General features: G+C 41.2%; 1 protein-coding gene across 1 annotated transcript in view; it reads left to right on the top strand.

Moving 5' to 3' along the window:
• Positions 1-18,869, top strand: part of grk3 (G protein-coupled receptor kinase 3) — a gene marked incomplete at both ends in the record, with an annotated part of 41,831 nt that overhangs the window by 20,356 nt on the left and 2,606 nt on the right. The window contains 9 exons of the mRNA XM_080509861.1: positions 12,313-12,386; positions 12,506-12,607; positions 14,667-14,741; positions 14,834-14,895; positions 14,990-15,041; positions 15,905-15,996; positions 16,082-16,181; positions 17,315-17,393; positions 17,991-18,121. Of these exons, the coding sequence (XP_080365987.1) occupies positions 12,313-12,386; positions 12,506-12,607; positions 14,667-14,741; positions 14,834-14,895; positions 14,990-15,041; positions 15,905-15,996; positions 16,082-16,181; positions 17,315-17,393; positions 17,991-18,121 (767 nt within the window). The remainder of the gene's footprint in view (positions 1-12,312; positions 12,387-12,505; positions 12,608-14,666; positions 14,742-14,833; positions 14,896-14,989; positions 15,042-15,904; positions 15,997-16,081; positions 16,182-17,314; positions 17,394-17,990; positions 18,122-18,869) is intronic.

Consider the following 18,869-nt stretch of genomic DNA (forward strand, 5'->3'; position numbering starts at 1 on the left):
TGTAGGGTTAGCATAGCAGCTGTAGCATTGTTTGTGTAGCGCAGGGGTCTGCAGCTCCCTGAAGCTTTTGAAGTTGTATGGGAATAAATATTAATGTTTATTTTATGTGTATACCACGCTAAAAATAGCCGCGAATTCTAAAAATGGATGAAATAAACAAACGGCTTAAAATGATAAAATCACTAAAAACAGGAAGAAAGCCATGGAAAAAAAGGGGGGAAAAAATCTGGCAAAAAGCACGTTTTGCGGCTCCGAACAGATTTTACTTGGTGGAAAGTCACAAACGGTTGCGGCGGAGAAGAGAAGTTGAATGTAGGTCGTCTGCGAGCGCCGCTTCCACGAGAAACCGCTGAGCCCCGAGAAAATGAATCTCCCATCCGCACTCTGTTTTGAAGAGTTCAACTCGGGTAATGAAATATTGATATTCCAACGACGTGATTAATCACCCTCCGTGACGGAATCCCAGGAATTCAAGTCCCGCTGAGTCATTTTGTTTACCCAGACCTGCGGCGGCGTGCTCCGGCCTCCATGTTTAGTGGTGGCGAAGCCGTTAGCTTCATAGCTTAGCGAGTTCACCCCCCCCGTCGACTCTGTCGCTGTAGAATCTGTTTTGATCACATCGACGGAGCCGCGAAGAGAAGCTTCCACTTCCAACATGGATGTCTGAACTCTTCTCTTTCTATATAAACCGTTTTCCCGACCGGGTTGAACTTGACAGCCGACATTAGCTACCAGATGGGATTTTTACGATTTCCCAGTTGACAGCATGACAATAACAAACATGGCCGCCCCCCCGTCACTGCTGCGTTCTTAATGTACAGTCGCAACTGTTTTCGACCGCGTGGAAAAACTTCCGCTTAAGTGGGATCCCGGAACCCTTCTGCTTTCCCAGTTAGAAATTCCCAGAATGACCTTTGTTCAGAATAATTTTTCCTCGTGAGGTCGTGAAGAATCCATGTTTTAAAAAAATGACGCTGGCTCAACAAAGTCGGAATTCCAAGTTGGTTTCAGGGTCGGCAGTTCGAGCGCTATAAGCCCCGCCCCCTCGAGGCCGGAGTTCCCACATCGACCTCATCCAGTACCATATTTCCTCGTTTGGTAGGTGGGGCTGTATAAGACATGCCCCCCCCCCCCTTTGAAGTTGGAATTCCCGCTTTGATCTACTTTTATATTTCCTCGCGAGGTAGGAATTCCCACTTCGGCCTTGTCCGGTACCATATTTCCTCAATGCCTATAGTTGGGTAGCTGAGGCTCGCTAAGCCCCGCCCCCTTTTAGGTTGCAATTCGTCAAACGTGTGGACACGCGTATTGATTTCCGACTCGAGAGCGCTGCGATCGACTGAGATTAGATGTTAGATTCAGGTCGTGTCCGTCACGCGATCACGTCAGCCGCTGTGTTTTTCTGCTTTTATTCGGGCTCTTGGTCGTGACGCCTAGCGGGGAATTCCCGGGGCCACCCAGCCAGGGTCACACAAGAGGACCGTTATGCAACGGTCATTCTCTGCTCTAAATATAGACACCACAGTGGCCCTCGTTTGACCTTCACTGGGCTTTTTTAGACTTTTGTGAAAACAACATTTTTCTAGTTGATGCGATTTAGATTTTGATCTGAATAATGGCCGGAGAACAACTGTCGAGTTCGGCGATGAAGTGGCCAATGAGAGAACGGGTCTCCAATGCGGGTCCACAAAATATCGCAAATTCATCATTTATAATGTCACATGTCACGAAAGGCAAATTTGTATCACGGAAAACATAGATTAATCGCGATTATTCATAAACAAATTGGTAATTGACTGTCTTTTGCATTCTCAGAGTTACATTTTTTTATATGTACAAAAGCAATTTCGAAGTGAAAAAAACATTCACGTCATCTGAACGTTAACCGCAAATCGTATTCGCCACAATTACTACTCGACAACACGATCATTTATCCAGTTAATGCCGACCAATCATCTGCTTGCTTTGGTTGCTATGGCGACAGAGGGGCAGGAGAAACTGCCAGACGAGAGAAAGATAAAGATTCAATACGGTCTAATAAAGATTCAATACGGTCTAAAGAAGACTCGATACGGTCTAATCAAGACTCTATACGGTCTAATCAAGACTCGATACGGTCTAATCAAGACTCGATACGGTCTAATCAAGACTCGATACGGTCTAATCAAGACTCGATACGGTCTCATAAAGACTCAATACGGTCTCATAAACATTCAATACGGTCTCCTACAGATTCAATATGGTCTAATCAAGACTCGATACGGTCTAATCAAGACTCGATACAGTCTAATCAAGACTCGATGCGGTCTAATAAACATTCAATACGGTCTAAAGAAGACTCGATACCGTCTAATAAAGCGATACGATCTAAAGATTCAAGATTCAGTACGGTGTAATAAAGACTCGATACAGTCTAGAAAACATTCAACATCGTCTAATAAAGCAATACGGTCTAATAAAGATTCAATGTGGACCAATGAAGACTCGATTTGGTCTAATAAAGATTCAATACGGTCTAATAAAGATTCAATGTGGACCAATAAAGACTCGATTTGGTCTAATAAAGATTCAATACGGTCTAATAAAGATTCAAGATTCAATGCGGTCTGATAACCAAGACTCTATACCATTTAATAAAGACTCGATATGGTCTTAATAAAGACTCGGTATGGTCTAATAAAGATTCAAGACGGTCAAATAAAGATTCAATACGGTCTAATCAAGACTCGATACGATCTAATAAAGACTTGATGCCATCTAATAAAGACTCTACCCTCTAAGGACTCGATATGGTCTAATAAAGATTCAATACGGTCTACTAAGGACTTGATATGGTCTAATAAAGACTTGGTACGGTCTAATAAAGACTCTACCCTCTAAGGACTCGATATGGTCTAATAAAGATTCAGTACGGTCTAACAAGGACTCGGTACGGTCTAATAAGTCTTTTCAGACGTGTTCAGGGAACCACTGAGAGAACCTGATACCAACAGTAGCACGTTCCTCAGCGTTCCGCTGCGTGAAGCACGGTGGAGGAACGTGGCTCCAAACGGGGGCCGAGCAGATAGTCGTCTGTCGTTCCTGGATCCAGAACGTGAAGGAGTCGTTTCCTGGACGAAAGTACCCGCTATCAGGTTACCGACGTGTAACGAACACGCCAGAAGACACGCCGCTCCACGTCGTGTACTGTGTCGTTTGATGAACGGAATTTTTTTGAATATTACTCGCCCGGTAGTACCGCGGGGAGAACTGAAGTACCAACGCTGGGGTTTTTTTTTTTGTTGTTGTTTTTTTATCTTGTTCTCATCTTCTGTTTCAATTAAGACGTTTGGGTTTTTTTTTTTTTTTCGAGGCTGGAGAGCAGCTGACTGGAAACACCGTGTTTTATTTGAAGCGCTTGCTTCTTCACCTCCTCCCTTTTGTTTTCATTCTTCAGCCTTTTCCTTCTCTCTCTCTCTCTCTCTCTCTCTCTCTCTCTCTCTCTCTCTCACTCCCCCCATCTGTCAGACTTCTGGGATGGATGATGGAGAGTTGTGCGTTGCCTAGCAACTGAGGTTGCCGTGACAACGGCGGCCCCGATCTCTCTCTCTCTCTCTCTTGCTTCTGCTCGCGACTGCTACTTTCTTTTTCTTTTTTTTCTTTTTTTCGCTTGTCGACTGGGGAGAAATGAAACTGATTAAAGGAGAAATAAAATAGGAGATGAGAATTGGAGAGGAGGGGCGGAGAAGGTGATAACGAGAGAGCGAGAAAATGAAAGATCTCTTTCTCTCTCTCTTTCTCTCTCGCCGTCATCTTCACAGTATACAGCAGGTTTTTGTTTTTTGTTGCCTTTTTTCTTTTCTATTTTCTCTCCCTCGTTCCTCCAGGAGGCCGGGAGGTGTGCGTCCACACCTCCCGGCCTCCACGTCTGTCCTTTATTCATCCCTCTCTTCACACCGAGTCGCCGCAGAATCGGTCCTCGCAAAAAAATAAAAAAATTAAAAATTCCACTTCAATGCAGTTTGCTGAAACATTATGGGAAAAAAACCCTTAAAGATTATATGGTTTAGATATAGATATTATAGTTTTGTCAAATTTATTACTTCACATTTCTTTACCGCCGGTATTTACTCAACTTTTCTATTAGTAGTAATAATAATTAATAAAAAATAACTATTTGTGTAGCACTTTTCCAGACATGGGTACAAAGTGTTTTTACATTAAAACCACAATAAAATGTAGAATAATAAAATACATAGATCAGAAAAAAATAGTGTGTTGTTCTTTCACAGTACATGTGGATTGAACTTATTAATTAATTTATTTGTATTCTGTTTATTTTAACCAAGTTTCTATTCATCTCTGTTAACGTAACAGTATTTTCCATGTCCATTTATTTGAAGGTAATTTCATCGTCTCATACCATCTTATTATATTTGTTTCATCTTATGTAATATGGTTTTTATTTCTCAACTTATTGCATGTTGACATTATAAGATTAGTTTATTTTAGTGAAGTCTGAGCTCATGCCTCATTTATTATATTAACTTGTGTTTTCTTATTCTATATGCTGTCATGGATTATCTAGATTACATCAGTTAATTTATTTCTCTCAATGAATAGTATCAAAGTTTATTACATCGATTTATTGTAACGCAGTGGCAAATGGTAATTAATAATCATGACGACATTGATGATATTTGCGAAAATCCATAGCAGTAATAACTTATATTTGCTTTCCGGGAAGCGTATCTCAGTTATCTATGTTTACACAGATTATTAATTTATTTGAGCTTATTGTTTCCCATCATGGTCATATAAACCTCTGTGATCCTGTCATAGCTCAGCTTTTCATAATTATAATATAAAAACAAGTTTATTTATTGCATTTCTTCCTTTTTTTTCCACTTCTCCTTTTTATATCTTTATGGCGACCCGAGTTTTAAAAGAACTCCTGATTTATGGAGGATCAAAGTTTGCTTGTGCAGTTTTTTTTTTTTTTTTTTACTTCTTCTTTTTGTTCCCTCAAAGGTCGGCGCAGCTGAAACACATTGTTCTAAAAAAGCCCGGCGAAACTTTGTACCGGGCAGAAAATGATTGATTCCGCCGCCGTGAGGGAACTTGCTGATGGCAGCGACTGCGTGGAGATGAAGTGGTGTCACATATTATACAATAAAGAGCGGGTAGAACTCGTTTTAAAAGGAGCGTTGCGACAATATTTCAGGAGCTCCGCCAGTCCGACGTGAAACCGGAGGTTGGGAGGGATTTAATTAGGTGTTAAATGACGATTTAGAGTTAAACTGTGGTGGGGATCGATTAAAATCCAGGGAAATTCACCAGATTGAATAAATCTGAATTTAAAAAATTTAGAAAACGGTGTCCCTGATTCATGCCTGTTGCTTAGACGTTCTTTTTTTAAATTATTATTATGACTTTTCTTTGAAAGGAAACAGTAGAAGCAGAAATGAAGAGAAAAATTAGATGGAAAAAAATTCTGAGAAAAACAGAAATGTGCAGATCGAGGTTTCGGGATCCGCGATGTTTCAGTACGGACAGCGATGGCGGATTTTCTGCTCCAGGTGGCGCTGCAGGAAGGTGATATGTTCCGCATTTTTGGGCGTATTTGGCGTGTCACAGCGCCCCCTAAAGGCCTGGAATATGTAACTACCACTTGTGTTTGTGGTGGCGGATTCTTTTTAAGAACGACGGGGAGAAAGTAGGTGTTTTTTGGCGCCGCTCCACCGCGTCCCCTCGGCCAATCGGCTCGCCGAGCCGACGCACGAATCAAAGTTTTGTTCTGTGGAGATGCGTGAAGCTGCCGTGTCGAGCGTCTTTAAACTAAACCCTAGCTCCATTATGAACATCTTAATTAAGACCTATGAACTTAAAAGTGAAGAAAAATTGGTCAAAATATGACGTTTCTGTTAACTTGAGAAGCTTTTAAAGCCTTTAAACAAGTCGAGATGATGCAGATCTTTGGGGGCTTTTGTTTTTGTTTTTGAGATTTGTATGTACGTTTGAATTTTATAAACTGTAATAGTTTTAAATATGTAATTGCTAGCTAGCGCCGGTTAATATCCAAAGTTTAGCATCCTGGTCTTGAACGTCCCAGTAAATACTTAGAGCAGCAACAAGAACTAAAGGCACCAAAGCTCTGGCAAGTTCACTATTTTAACTATTAAAGAAAACTTTTGTCACTTTTTAGGACGATAAAAATGAAAAGTCCACAATTTCAGCTTTTTTTTTATTTTTATGGAGCATTTTAAGAATGTGTGGAAGTGATCAGGCCAGATCAGGAAGTAACTTCAGATAAAAACCAGATTTTATTGCGATTGATGTTCAGACGAAAGAAATAAATTTGAAACAATTCTTCAAATAAGGTGAAAGTCCGTGTTTCTATGCTATGAATGTTTATTTTTTGTTTGTTTCAAGGCCGTCATAGATTCTCCTTCTTTGTTGTACGACAGTAATAAGTTGAATTCCGGAATTTTGTCCAAAGATCTTTAAAAAAAACAACGCACCCTGGCATTCTGGCGCCTGGCGTCCTTTTAAAAGGCTTTTATTCACTCCGAGTGGATTTCTCTCTCTCCGGAGGTCGAACGCGGAGGGCGGGCAGGATGATGTTGTTATTCCTGAATATCGACGTCGGCTCCAATTTAGAGCCGCTCGACGCTGTGCAGTCGGCTCACGTCTAACCGGACGCCGGAGCCGAGGCCCGTGAGATTTATGCGGCGCGACGAGATTCAAGCGACGACGCTGCAGCAGCAGCAGCAAGGTCTCATCAGGCTTCGTCTCTACAGGAGGATTCAACTGCGTCCTCGTATTTCACAGGCTTACTTCGATCACTCAACCCGAGAACGCCGAGCAGCGACCAACAGTTATCTCGCTAATCTATGAATCTGTACATTGTCTTTACGGCTAATCATATTTTAAACAAATATTTCTGTTTACCCAGGTAAAGTTAAGAAAAACACAAGTGTATTAGAGAATTATATGTAAATAAGTGTTGTTAAACGGCTCAAAGTCAACATTAGTTCATGCTTAAGGAGCAACTGTCACGTCAGCCTTGTCTCATGGGTTTACCGTAATTTATGGAGTATTGAGCACCAAATATTTATTAAAAAAAAAAAATTTGTTGAATGTATTTCACTGTGGAGGACTACGTTTAAAAAAAAAAAAATTTTTAGTGCTTTTTTTTGTTTTATTTTTTAAAGGAAAAAAACAAGTTTCCGTCTTGGGGCAGCGCCATGGAGCGCAGCATGATGTTCGTTAACCCGTAAACCCCCCCCCCCCGTTTCTTAAAAGAGTCATCACCTGGGATTCCCACGGTTCCTCGTTAGAACGTGTATATTGGCATTGGGCCTCAGGTGAAACGTTGCTGAAACCGTCGGTCATCTCAGGGACGCTTTTCTTCAGCGTGCTAGCCAACGGCTTGCTGCTAGCGGCTAACGTGACGAGTATAAAAGTTGCACGTCGTGCGATTCTCAAAAAGATCCTGTATTTCATTGTAAAGGTCGTTGCTCTGTGGTGTCGCAATGTTTGTAGACGGCTCCACAATTAAAAAAAATCCTAATAATTTTTGCCGCTAACTGCTAGCCGTTAGCATATGAACTTTGAACCCCGTCGTATATTTCCTTTTCTCCCCGACGCCCTATTTCCTTTCTTGCTTTGTTAAAATTTCACCTTTTTTTTATTACTTCCAGGGTAATGAATTATTTTCATTGCCGATGGTTTCCACCTGTAGCTGTAACTTCCTCGCCTCCCTCCAGACTTCAGCTACCGGTGCATGCTGGCGCCCCCTGGTGGTTCACATTGCTTCTACCTGCACCTCATAGAATTAGAACCACCTGAGTGGATTCTGCAGGTGAAATCCCTCGTCTCCACTTCAGCGTCGTTTAGTCTTGGGGTTTATTTACTAATATCGGTTTTCTTTTGATTGACTTCTGGTTTTGTCGAGAGAATTTTAACTAAGTAAAAACAATTACAAAAAAAAAAAAAATCGGTAACCGAGGCTAAGAATCATTTTCACAACCTTTCAGACTATTTTCATGGTTTGAACTCTTTCTTTAAGAATGTCTGTCATTTTTTTTTTTTGGCTGGCACTGCCACGACGCCATCTTTAATTTCCCAGAATCCCTTGCGGTTGGTTTCCCAAGATGGCGTCCGTCGGGGAAACATAAATGCAAATTCCAGCTTGTTGGTAAACATATCGAATTTGCTGTGAACAGATTTGGGGATTCAGTGGAAACGAGCAGTAAAACAGTGAAAGTTTGGGACTTTCCGTGACGCCAAGATGGCGACGAAGCAGGCGGAAGTTCCCGCCAAATTAAAATGCTGGAGATACGTGTTTGAATGAGTGTGATGAGGAAACTTGAGCCTACATTTTAAAAAAATTTTCTCGAGTGGATTCTGGAACTTTAAAGTCCCAGTGAAATGTAAAACATTACTTTGCAAAAAACGACAGTTGGGGTTCTACTACTAAGGTTCCTCCGACTCTGTCCCACCACTGTTGTCGCATAAAGTTATTTGAATTTTGAATCTCCAGCCGAGGAAGTCGGAGGAATCCTTCTTCGTAGGCGTGACGTCACGAGTTGTGCAGATCTCCATCTGTTGTGTTTATATCGACTTGTTTCCCTCTTAGATATCCACGTTTTTACAGTGTTTTGAAGTTATAGTCGGCGTTTTATGAGCCTTGACAAAAGATTGAGCCTGGAAGAGACCAGAGAGAGGAGAAAAGGAGCACGGGCGGCGGGAGCCGCTAGCCGTTAGCTCGGGCGGCTAGTAGACGATCAAGTAATACCTGGACTCATCTCCGGTAATTCCGTGGTGGGAAAAGCTCTTGGACGTGTTGGATCCAGGAAGCCGGTCGTTCTGCCAAAAGTCAGGAGCCTCAAAGCCTCAAAGGTGAAAACTGGCGGCTGCTGAGGCGAGGAGACGAGGACGAATGGAGGACGAAGCGTCTTCTGCTTCCTGAAACATGTTCCAGACGGGGTCACCGATGGCAGAACCACCTTCTGTGTCTTCTTCATCAATCACTGGGTTTGAAATGACCACGATGATGAAATATGGTTAAATTCAGCCTCTTCGTGGTCAAAACTCTGATCCTCCATAATGTAAACACAACTTGGGCGTGTGCACAACTCGTGATGTCACTCTATTATTGTCAGAAGCTCCGCCCAGCAGAGGAAATGGCGCCGTTTATCGGCTATTTTCTCGCAGATTGCCGTGTTTTAACATTTTACCCTTCAGCCAGTTAGCATAAAAAAATGTCCCTTGAAGCGACAGCCAGAGTGTTTTGGAGGTGGAATCTTCATTTCACTGGGACTTTAAATTGACGGTCTTCAGCTGGATTTTTAGATCGGAGTCTTGAGACGTGGTCGATCAAAGACGAGTCTCCGTATGTGATGAAAACATGTGTGTGTGTGTGTGTGTGTGTGTGTGTCTCTTTCTGAGAGGCCATTTGTTGAATTAGCTGGGTAGTGTTGAAGTGTTCAGCGATTAAGGTTAATCCTGGAGTCTTGGTGATGTAAGGACTGTGGTTTTTTCCCCCCCGTTTCTCTCTTTCTTAATACCTCTCTGCACGTTCAGTCCTTGCTGTTGAAAATGTGTGTGTTTTCATTGGTGGTGGTGGTGGTGGGGGGGAGGGGGGGGGGGGGGGTGCTTGTCAGTAGCTCGCCCTCTCTGCAAACACAGATGTGTGCATGCAGCAGGCGTGTCTCGGCGTCGGGGAGGTTTTATTTGGCCGAGCGAGTGTCAAGAGTGTCAGCGGAGGGGAAATGATGCATCACGTCTGGAGGACAGATAAAGACCGGGGGGGAGGGGGGGGAGGGGAGGGGAGGGGAGGGGGGGGTTCGGCCACAAACTGTATCCACAAGGCGGTGAAACTGAAACTCTGCCTCTCTCTTTTCTCATTTTTTTTTTTTTTTTGGTCGTTGTTCCTGTTTGTTTGCTTCTGACGCTTTGAAGCGGCGCTAAAACTAAACCGTTCCGCCAACTCTCACTCTTCACTTTCGCTTTATGACACCAAAGGAATTTCCCTCTTTGTTTCTTTAATCTCCCGGTAAATCTGCCGACTCTCTTCTCGTTTGGCTCTTTGTCTTCAAGCTCCTCTTTGTCTTTTTTCTTTTTTTTTTTGGCCACAGAGAGAATAGACACTATCTGATCACACAGAAAATTCAATAAAAGAAAAAAAGAATAGTGTCATTTTTTTTATACCTGGTCTGAGAGTATCGCGGCTCTATGGCGACGTCTTTCAACCGGTTTCCTTTTATCTTCTTTTCAACCACTTTTTGTTTTTTTTTTGTTTATTCATTTCAGGCATTTAACATTTAATACATTTCGTGCAATCACATACATATCCAATGTTCCTACACACACACACACACACACACACACACACACACACACACACACACACACACACACACACACACACACACACACACACACACACCTAAAAATATATACACCATTTGATATTAATAAATGAATAAATTATATCTTGTGAAAATGTAGTTTCTACAAAAAATATATAATCTATCTATAATTTAGACACACACACACACACACCGGGGGGGGGGGGGGGGGGGGGGGGGGGTGAATCACAGTAAAATGGCTGAAAACGACACACTCGTCATTCAAAAAGACGTGGCGTCGTCATCGTCGTGTCCTCGCTCGTTATCGGGGGGGAGGGGCGGATGATATGAGACGCGCTGTTGCCATGGCGATTGCCTCCGTGTCTACCGGCGACGTGTGAACAATGGGCGAGGAGCGGCGCTCCTCTCAAGGCCGCGGACACACACACACACACACACACACACACACACACACACACACACATTCTTCCACTGCAGCTTCATGTGATTAGCATTAGCAGAATTAGGCGGCTAACAGGATGCGCTTGTCGGCTCTCGGATCAGGAGGATCACCGGCGGTCAACCAACGGTGCCGTCGACCTTCACACTCGTCCTGGAAGACCAAACACACGAGGACATGACCAACACCTCAAAGAACTAAATATATATATATAAATATATATATATATAACAGACGAGATGAGGCGAAGTTAAACCTTCACCTAATGCGGTACTTTTCTAGTTTTCCGCTGAAATCCTCGACACACATTCACCAAACGCGTCCTTGTGGCTGTGAGGGAGTGGAAGAGTGGGCGATTTTCCCGAGCCGGACTTGAACGCAGCATCTCAATGGCGTAACGCCGTCGGCAACGGCGGGTTCCGTCGACAGCGCGATTGTTTTGATACATTTGTCGAAAGTTTACAAATTGACAAATAAATGTTAGATTTTTAATTTCTTTTTATTATCAAGCAAATTAACATTAATTGCCACCACAAAGCTACTAAAATTGGTCTATATATTTGTATATCTTCACGAGGAAACGACAGAGAGACGTTGGAAACACTGTGGTTTAGATGTCAGGCCGTGAGTTGGTGAGATTTTTCAAAACTTTCCACGAGTTCTCCCGGGTTTTTGTATAAACTGAATCCGAAAAGCCTACAAGAGTTTTCAGTTTTCAATTGTTGTGTAAAACGGGCTTTAATAAAAAAAATTTCCATTGAAGTGAGTAAATTAATCCAAATTCTTTTAAGAATACTGCAGGTCGTAAGACACTAAAGAAACATTTTGTATGTTTATATATGTGATACATATATATGTGTGAATTATGTATATGTCTATATATATATATACATATATGTATATAGAAGTCTTCTATGTTGGCTATTCTTACTGTTTTATTTACATATAATACTGTTTGTAAGACAGATAATTATAATATATTACTATTAAATATTAGAGAAGGCGTAGGGTTTGGTGTGTGTGTGTGTGTGTGTGTGTGTGTGTGTGTGTGTGTGGTGTGTGTGTGTGTGTGTGTGTGTGTGTGTGTGTGTGTGTGTGTGTGTGTGTGTGTGTGTGTGTGTGTGTGTGTGTGTGTGTGTGTGTGTGTGTGTGTGTGTGTGTGTGTGTGTGTGTCACATCACACACATTAATCTCCCACATCCCCTCGACGTTTTTCCGTTTTTTTCCCCCTCATCATCAAGCCGAACACGTAAACGCATCACATTTACATCCTCTAACAGCTGAGAAATCCCACATTGCAAACGGTTCCCTGAACGCCTCACGTGTGCAGAAACCTTACCGCGATATAAAAACCAAAAGGTTTGCCAGTTCTACGTTTTCCCTGAACGCCTCACAGTGAGCTTTTTGAGGCTGCAGTTTTACGAATGACGTGAACACGATGAATGTTGTGGAGTTTGTACCCAAACTTTATTGACAACGTTTGAAGCTGACGCGCTCGCCGCTGCTCCCGTCTCCCAGGCTTCCTGCTCTTCAAGGACTTCTGTATGAACGAGATCGACGAGGCCGTCCCGCAGCTCAAGTTCTACGAAGAAGTAAGTCCCGGTCGAACCGCGCGTGGCGGGATTATTACACACGCGTGAGATTAGGCCGCCGTAATCCCGGCGAGGTCGGGAGTCTCGTGGCTGACCTGAAAAGTGTCGCCCTCTTTCAGATTAAAGATTACGAGAAGTTGGACTCGGAGGAGGAGCGGCTGAGTCGCAGCCGGCAGATCTACGACGGATACATCATGAAGGAGCTGCTGTCCTGCTCGCATGTGAGCGCGGACACGCTGTCGTACCGCCGTCGTACCGCCGTCACGCCGCCACACGGACGTGTGCCGACACGTTCTGATGTGCACGTTCACACATACGTGGAAACACGGACACACACACACAGGCTTGTACAGACAAGTAAATGTGTGCAAAACGCACGGATGCAGGATGGTCAGATTTGCATAGACACACATAGATAGACACACATAGATATACACACATAGATAACGCAAACAGAGACGCACACACACGCCAATGGTCACGTATTCAAAGACATGCAAACGTCGCCGTTAAAAGAATGAATCCATTTATGACGAACGACTCGCTGAAGCCCATTCCTGGTGAAACTGTCTGAGTGGTAAAGTGGTAAATGGTTAAGTGGTAAATGGTAAAGTGGTAAATCCGGGACTTTCTAAAGAAATGTAATGAAACCCAAAATGTAACGACCGACCAACAGTGTTGTGACTAAAAAGTACAAACTTGTTACATTTTTACTATATTGCTCTATTTCTATCGCTCTATTTATCTTTCTATCGCTCTATTTCTATCGCTCTATCACTCTATTTATCCATCTATCACTATCTATTTATCTATCATCACTATTTATCTATCTATCACTCTATCTATCTTTCTATCACTCTATTTCTATTGCTCTCTATTGCACTCTATTTATCCATTGCTTTATCTCTATCGCTCTATTTTCTATCTATCGCTCTATTTCTACCGCTCTATCTATCTCTGTTGCTCTATCCATTTATCTATCTATCGCTCTATTTCTATCGCTCTATCTATTAATCTATCGCTCTATCTGTCTCTCTCTATATATATATATGTGTGTGTGTGTGTGAAGCTAAACTTTAACTCCAGGTATTTACTCTAAATCGAGTCGCTCCACGATGTAATAACAGTGTTATAATATGTTGCCCCCCCCCCCACATAATTACATAAGGAAAGAGTGTTTTGGACTCAGCATCTTGTTCCTTTATGGACCCGACGTCACGTTTAGGGTTTCATGACATTTTAATGTTTTCTCCGTATAAAACTCTTTGGCTCGGCGTCGCTTGTTGAACAGCAGGACGTTAATAAACACGTTAATAAACACATAGAAACACATTAAGAAACACGTTAAGAAACACGTAGAAACATGTTAATAAACACGTAGAAACACGTAAATAAACACGTAGAAACAGGTTAATAAACACATAAATAAACACGTAGAAACACATTAAGAAACATGTTAATAAACACGTAGAAACATGTAAATAAACACGTAGAAACAGGTTAATAACCACGTAAATAAACACGTAGAAACACGTAAATAAACACGTAGAAACAGGTTAATAAACACGTAGAAACACGTAAATAAACACGTAGAAACACGTAAATAAACACGTAGAAACACGTAAATAAACACGTAGAAACAGGTTAATAAACACGTAAATAAACACGTAGAAACACGTTAATAAACACGTAGAAACACGTTAATAAACACATAGAAACACGTTAAGAAACACGTTAATAAACACATAGAAACACATTAAGAAACACGTTAAGAAACACGTAGAAACACGTTAATAAACACGTAGAAACACGTAAATAAACACGTAGAAACAGGTTAAACACATAAATAAACACGTAGAAACACATTAAGAAACACGTTAATAAACACGTAGAAACACGTAAATAAACACGTAGAAACAGGTTAATAAACACGTAAATAAACACGTAGAAACACGTTAATAAACACGTAGAAACACGTTAATAAACACGTAGAAACACGTTAATAAACACATAGAAACACGTTAATAAACACGTAGAAACACGTTAGAAACACGTAGAAACACGTTAAGAAACACGTAGAAACACATTAAGAAACACGTTAATAAACACATAGAAACAGGTTAATAAACACGTTAATAAACACGTAGAAACACGTTAAGAAACATGTTAATAAACACTCGTATTTCTGTAGAAGCTCGTTCTGCATCGACTCGCAGAAAGGACGCCTCTTTAATGACCTTCGTTTTTCTGTTTCTTTTCTTTTCTTCATCTCCTCTTCAGCCTTTTTCCAAGAAAGCAGTGGAGCACGTGCAGACTCACCTGGCCAAGAAGCAGGTTCCCCCGACCCTCTTCCAGGTGGACACGTTTATTCAATTTAAAAAACCAAAAATTCCACTTCAGACTCGTGGTTTAAAAAAGCTCATCAGACGTGTGACTTGGTGTTTCAGCCGTACATCGTGGAGATCTGCGACAGCCTGAGAGGGAAGATCTTCCAGAAGTTCATCGAGAGGTGAGGGGGAACGGAAACGAACACGATTCATCAGTTCCACTGGATTTAACTTCTGACGCTTTTCCTTTTTCACTTTCTTCTTCTTCTTCTTCAGTGACAAATTCACTCGTTTCTGCCAGTGGAAGAACGTGGAGCTCAACATACACGTGAGTTCACCAGCTGGGCAGGGAATTTGAAATTAGAGGTTGAAATTTGGAGTCTGGAATGACACTTTTTTTTTTGTAAATGTTGAAAATAAATGGGTTAATCCCAAAAAAATGAATGGAAAATTTGTAATTTTGAATCTGGAACTCACATTTTTCTATACGGGATTTAGAATGTAGATTTTAAACTGTAAAATTTGTCAGACTTCAAAGTGTAGTTTCAATTTTTAACAAAATGTTGTCTTCTCATATGTAGAATTTACCAGTTTGACTTGCATTTATAATTTAAAATTTAAAATGTGTGTTTTCATGTGTAATGAAATGTAAAGTTTAAACTTTTATCTGTAAAATTTTAGATTACAATTTTATGTTTTTCATAATATAATAATATTTTAATATAGATTTCTATTTCATATAATCGAATTTTGATTTCAATGAAAATCCACATTTTAAATTGTAGAATTCCATTTTTTTTTAATGTTGACTTTGTATTTTTAAATGTAACATTTTTATTATTTTTATTTTTAAATGTTCACATGGTCAAATTTTGACTTAAGTGAAAATTTACATTTTTAAATGTAGAATTTCATTTTTTCTTTTTAATATTGAATTTAATGTTAACTTTAATTGTCGACTTTGTATTTTAAAATGTAAAGTTTTTATTTTTGTATTTTTTTATGCTAAAATGTAAAATTACGATCTTTAAATGTAGAGCATAAATAGTAGAATTCATTCATTTTTAAGTTATAGAGTTTAGAAGGTACAATTAGTATTTTCAAGAGGAGAATTTGAAGTGTCAAAAAAAAAAAAAAAGATTTTTTAGAATTTCGAGCAGATTTTAAAAACGGTTGTCGGTTCCCCCTCAGCTGACCATGAACGACTTCAGCGTGCACCGGATCATCGGCCGGGGCGGCTTCGGCGAAGTGTACGGCTGCAGGAAGGCCGACACGGGGAAGATGTGAGCAGAGAGAGACGCTTCGCCGGCGCTACACCTCGGCGGAGAATCTGACCTGTGACGGTTTTTTTAAAATTTGGATTCTCAGGTACGCCATGAAGTGTCTGGACAAGAAGAGGATCAAGATGAAGCAGGGCGAGACTCTGGCGCTCAACGAGAGGATCATGCTGTCATTGGTCAGCACGGGGGTGAGTCGCCGCAGCCGGACCGTGTTGGTCCAGATTCACAAGTTTCTGTTTCTGATTTACCGTATTTCCTAGACTAGAAGTCGCACCTGAGTTGCTCTGGTCCCAAAATGCGTCATGAAGACGTTAAATAGTATATTAAAAGTTGACAAATGAATCTACTAGATTCAAGTAATCATTGCTTCTTCAATCAGATGTTGAAAATATATTACCGTATTTCCTAGACTAGAAGTCATCTGAGTTGCTTTGGTCCCAAAATGCGTCATGAAGAGGATAAAAAGTATATAGAAGTTGACAACTTAATCTACTAGATTCAATTAATCATTGCTTCTTCAATCACATGTTTAAAATGTATTACCGCATTTTCTAGATTAGAAGTCATCTGAGTTGTTGGTCCCGAAACGCATTATGAAGAGGATAAAAAGTATATAAAAGTTGACAAATTAATCATTGCTTCTTCAATCAGATGTTGAAAATGTATTACCGTATTTTCTAGACTATAAGTCACATCTTAGTTGCTTTGTTCCCAAAACGCATCATGAAGAGGATAAAACGTATATAAAAGTTTATCAATTAAGCTACCAGGTTCAATTTAAATTGAAAATCATTGTGTCTATCAAATACTGAGATGTAATTACCATATTTTCTGGACTATCATTAAAAATGTGTGAATTATATATATATATTTTAAAGTGTAACGAGGAGGGTTAAAAAGTATAGAAAATGAATCTACTAAATTAAATTTAAATGTACGATCATTGCTTCCATCAAATACTGAGCTGTAATTACCGTAATTTCTGGACTACAAGTGACAATTTAAATTGAAAGTTGTTGCAGAGAGACGTGATTACCGTATTCTCTGGACTATAGTGCACATCTGAGTTAATTCAATTATTATGAAGAAGATAAAGCATATAAAGGATGTGAAGTTAATCCACTCAATTTAATTTAATTTGAAAATCGTCGCTTCAATCAAATATTGAAATAGAATTACCGCATTTATATAGATATAGTTAAACAAACTTAAATATTTACAAGCTGCCATTTGAGCCTTTTTTTACGAGAGGAATTCTTTTAAAAAAATGAGTGTTGAGGGGAATGAATAGATGACCGTCACGTGTGGTTCTCGCCTCCAGGACTGCCCGTTCATCGTGTGCATGACGTACGCCTTCCACACCCCCGACAAGCTCTGCTTCATCCTGGACCTCATGAATGGTACGGCCACGCCTACCCCCCCCACTGCAGAACCCCCCCCCCCACTGCAGTGACATCAGCGTCACCCTGACCTCCTGCTACCAGGCTGCTTTGAAGTCGCTTTGAAGCCGCCGTCTCCTCTTCATCAAAGCTTCACAATCTAAGCTTTTTATTATTATTACTATTTTTGTTTTTCTTCTTCTTCTTCTTCTTCTTCTTCTTCTTCTTCTTCTTATATTTATTACTACCTGAGTCAATCTGTTAAAACTCGACGGAGTCGCGGCTGCTAGCGCGGCTGCTAGCGCAGCTATAAATACTCTGGTCCGCCAGACGTCAGGACGGCCGGAGAGGAGGAATCAGTCGTACCAGGCCTCCCGTCAAGTCCTGCCTCCTCCCCCGGAGGGCGCCGCCGCCGCTGATTGATGACTATCGACTCGCGCCCGGGTGCTGTGAGGTCATGCTGACGTTCTGCGCGTGTGTGTGTGTGTGTGTGTGTGTGTGTGTGTGTGTGTGTGTGTGTGTGTGTGTGTGTGTGTGTGTGTGTGTGTGTGTGTGTGTGTGTGTGTGTGTGTGTGTGTGTGTGTGTGTGTGTGTGTGTGTGTGTGTGTGTGTGTTCAGGGGGCGACCTGCACTACCACCTGTCTCAACACGGCGTGTTCAGCGAGAAGGAGATGCGTTTCTACGCGGCCGAAATCATCCTGGGCCTGGAGCACATGCACAACCGCTTCGTGGTGTACAGAGACCTGAAGGTAGGGAAACTGAAGAAACAGAGATGTGTGATGGTAGGGAAACTAAAGAAACAGAGACCTGAAGGTAAAAAACAGAAGAAACAGAGACGTGTGATGGTAGGGAAACAGAAGAAGCAGAGACCTGAAGATAGGAAACAGAAGAAACAGAGACCTGACGGTAGGGAAAACAGAAGAAACAGAGACGTGAAGATAGGAAACAGAAGAAACAGAGACGTGATGGTAGGAAACAGAAGAAACAGAGACTTGATGGTAGGAAACAGAAGAAACAGAGACGTGAAGATAGGAAACAGAAGAAACAGAGACGTGATGGTAGGAAACAGAAGAAACAGAGACTTGATGGTAGGAAACAGAAGAAACAGAGACGTGAAGATAGGAAACAGAAGAAACAGAGACCTGACGGTAGGGAAAACAGAAGAAACAGAGATGTGAAGGTAGGAAACAGAAGAAACAGAGACGTGATGGTAGGAAACAGAAGAAACAGAGACGTGAAGGTAGGAAACAGAAGAAGCAGAGACGTGAAGATAGGAAACAGAAGAAACAGAGATGTGAAGATAGGAAACAGAAGAAACAGAGACGTGAAGATAGGAAACAGAAGAAACAGAGACCTGAATGTAGGAAACAGAAGAAACAGAGACGTGAAGGTAGGAAACAGAAGAAACAGAGACGTGAAGGTAGGAAACAGAAGAAGCAGAGACCTGAAGATAGGAAACAGAAGAAACAGAGACGTGAAGATAGGAAACAGAAGAAA

This window comes from Blennius ocellaris (genome assembly GCF_963422515.1).
Source record: "Blennius ocellaris genome assembly, chromosome: 15".
NCBI lineage: Eukaryota > Metazoa > Chordata > Actinopteri > Blenniiformes > Blenniidae > Blennius > Blennius ocellaris.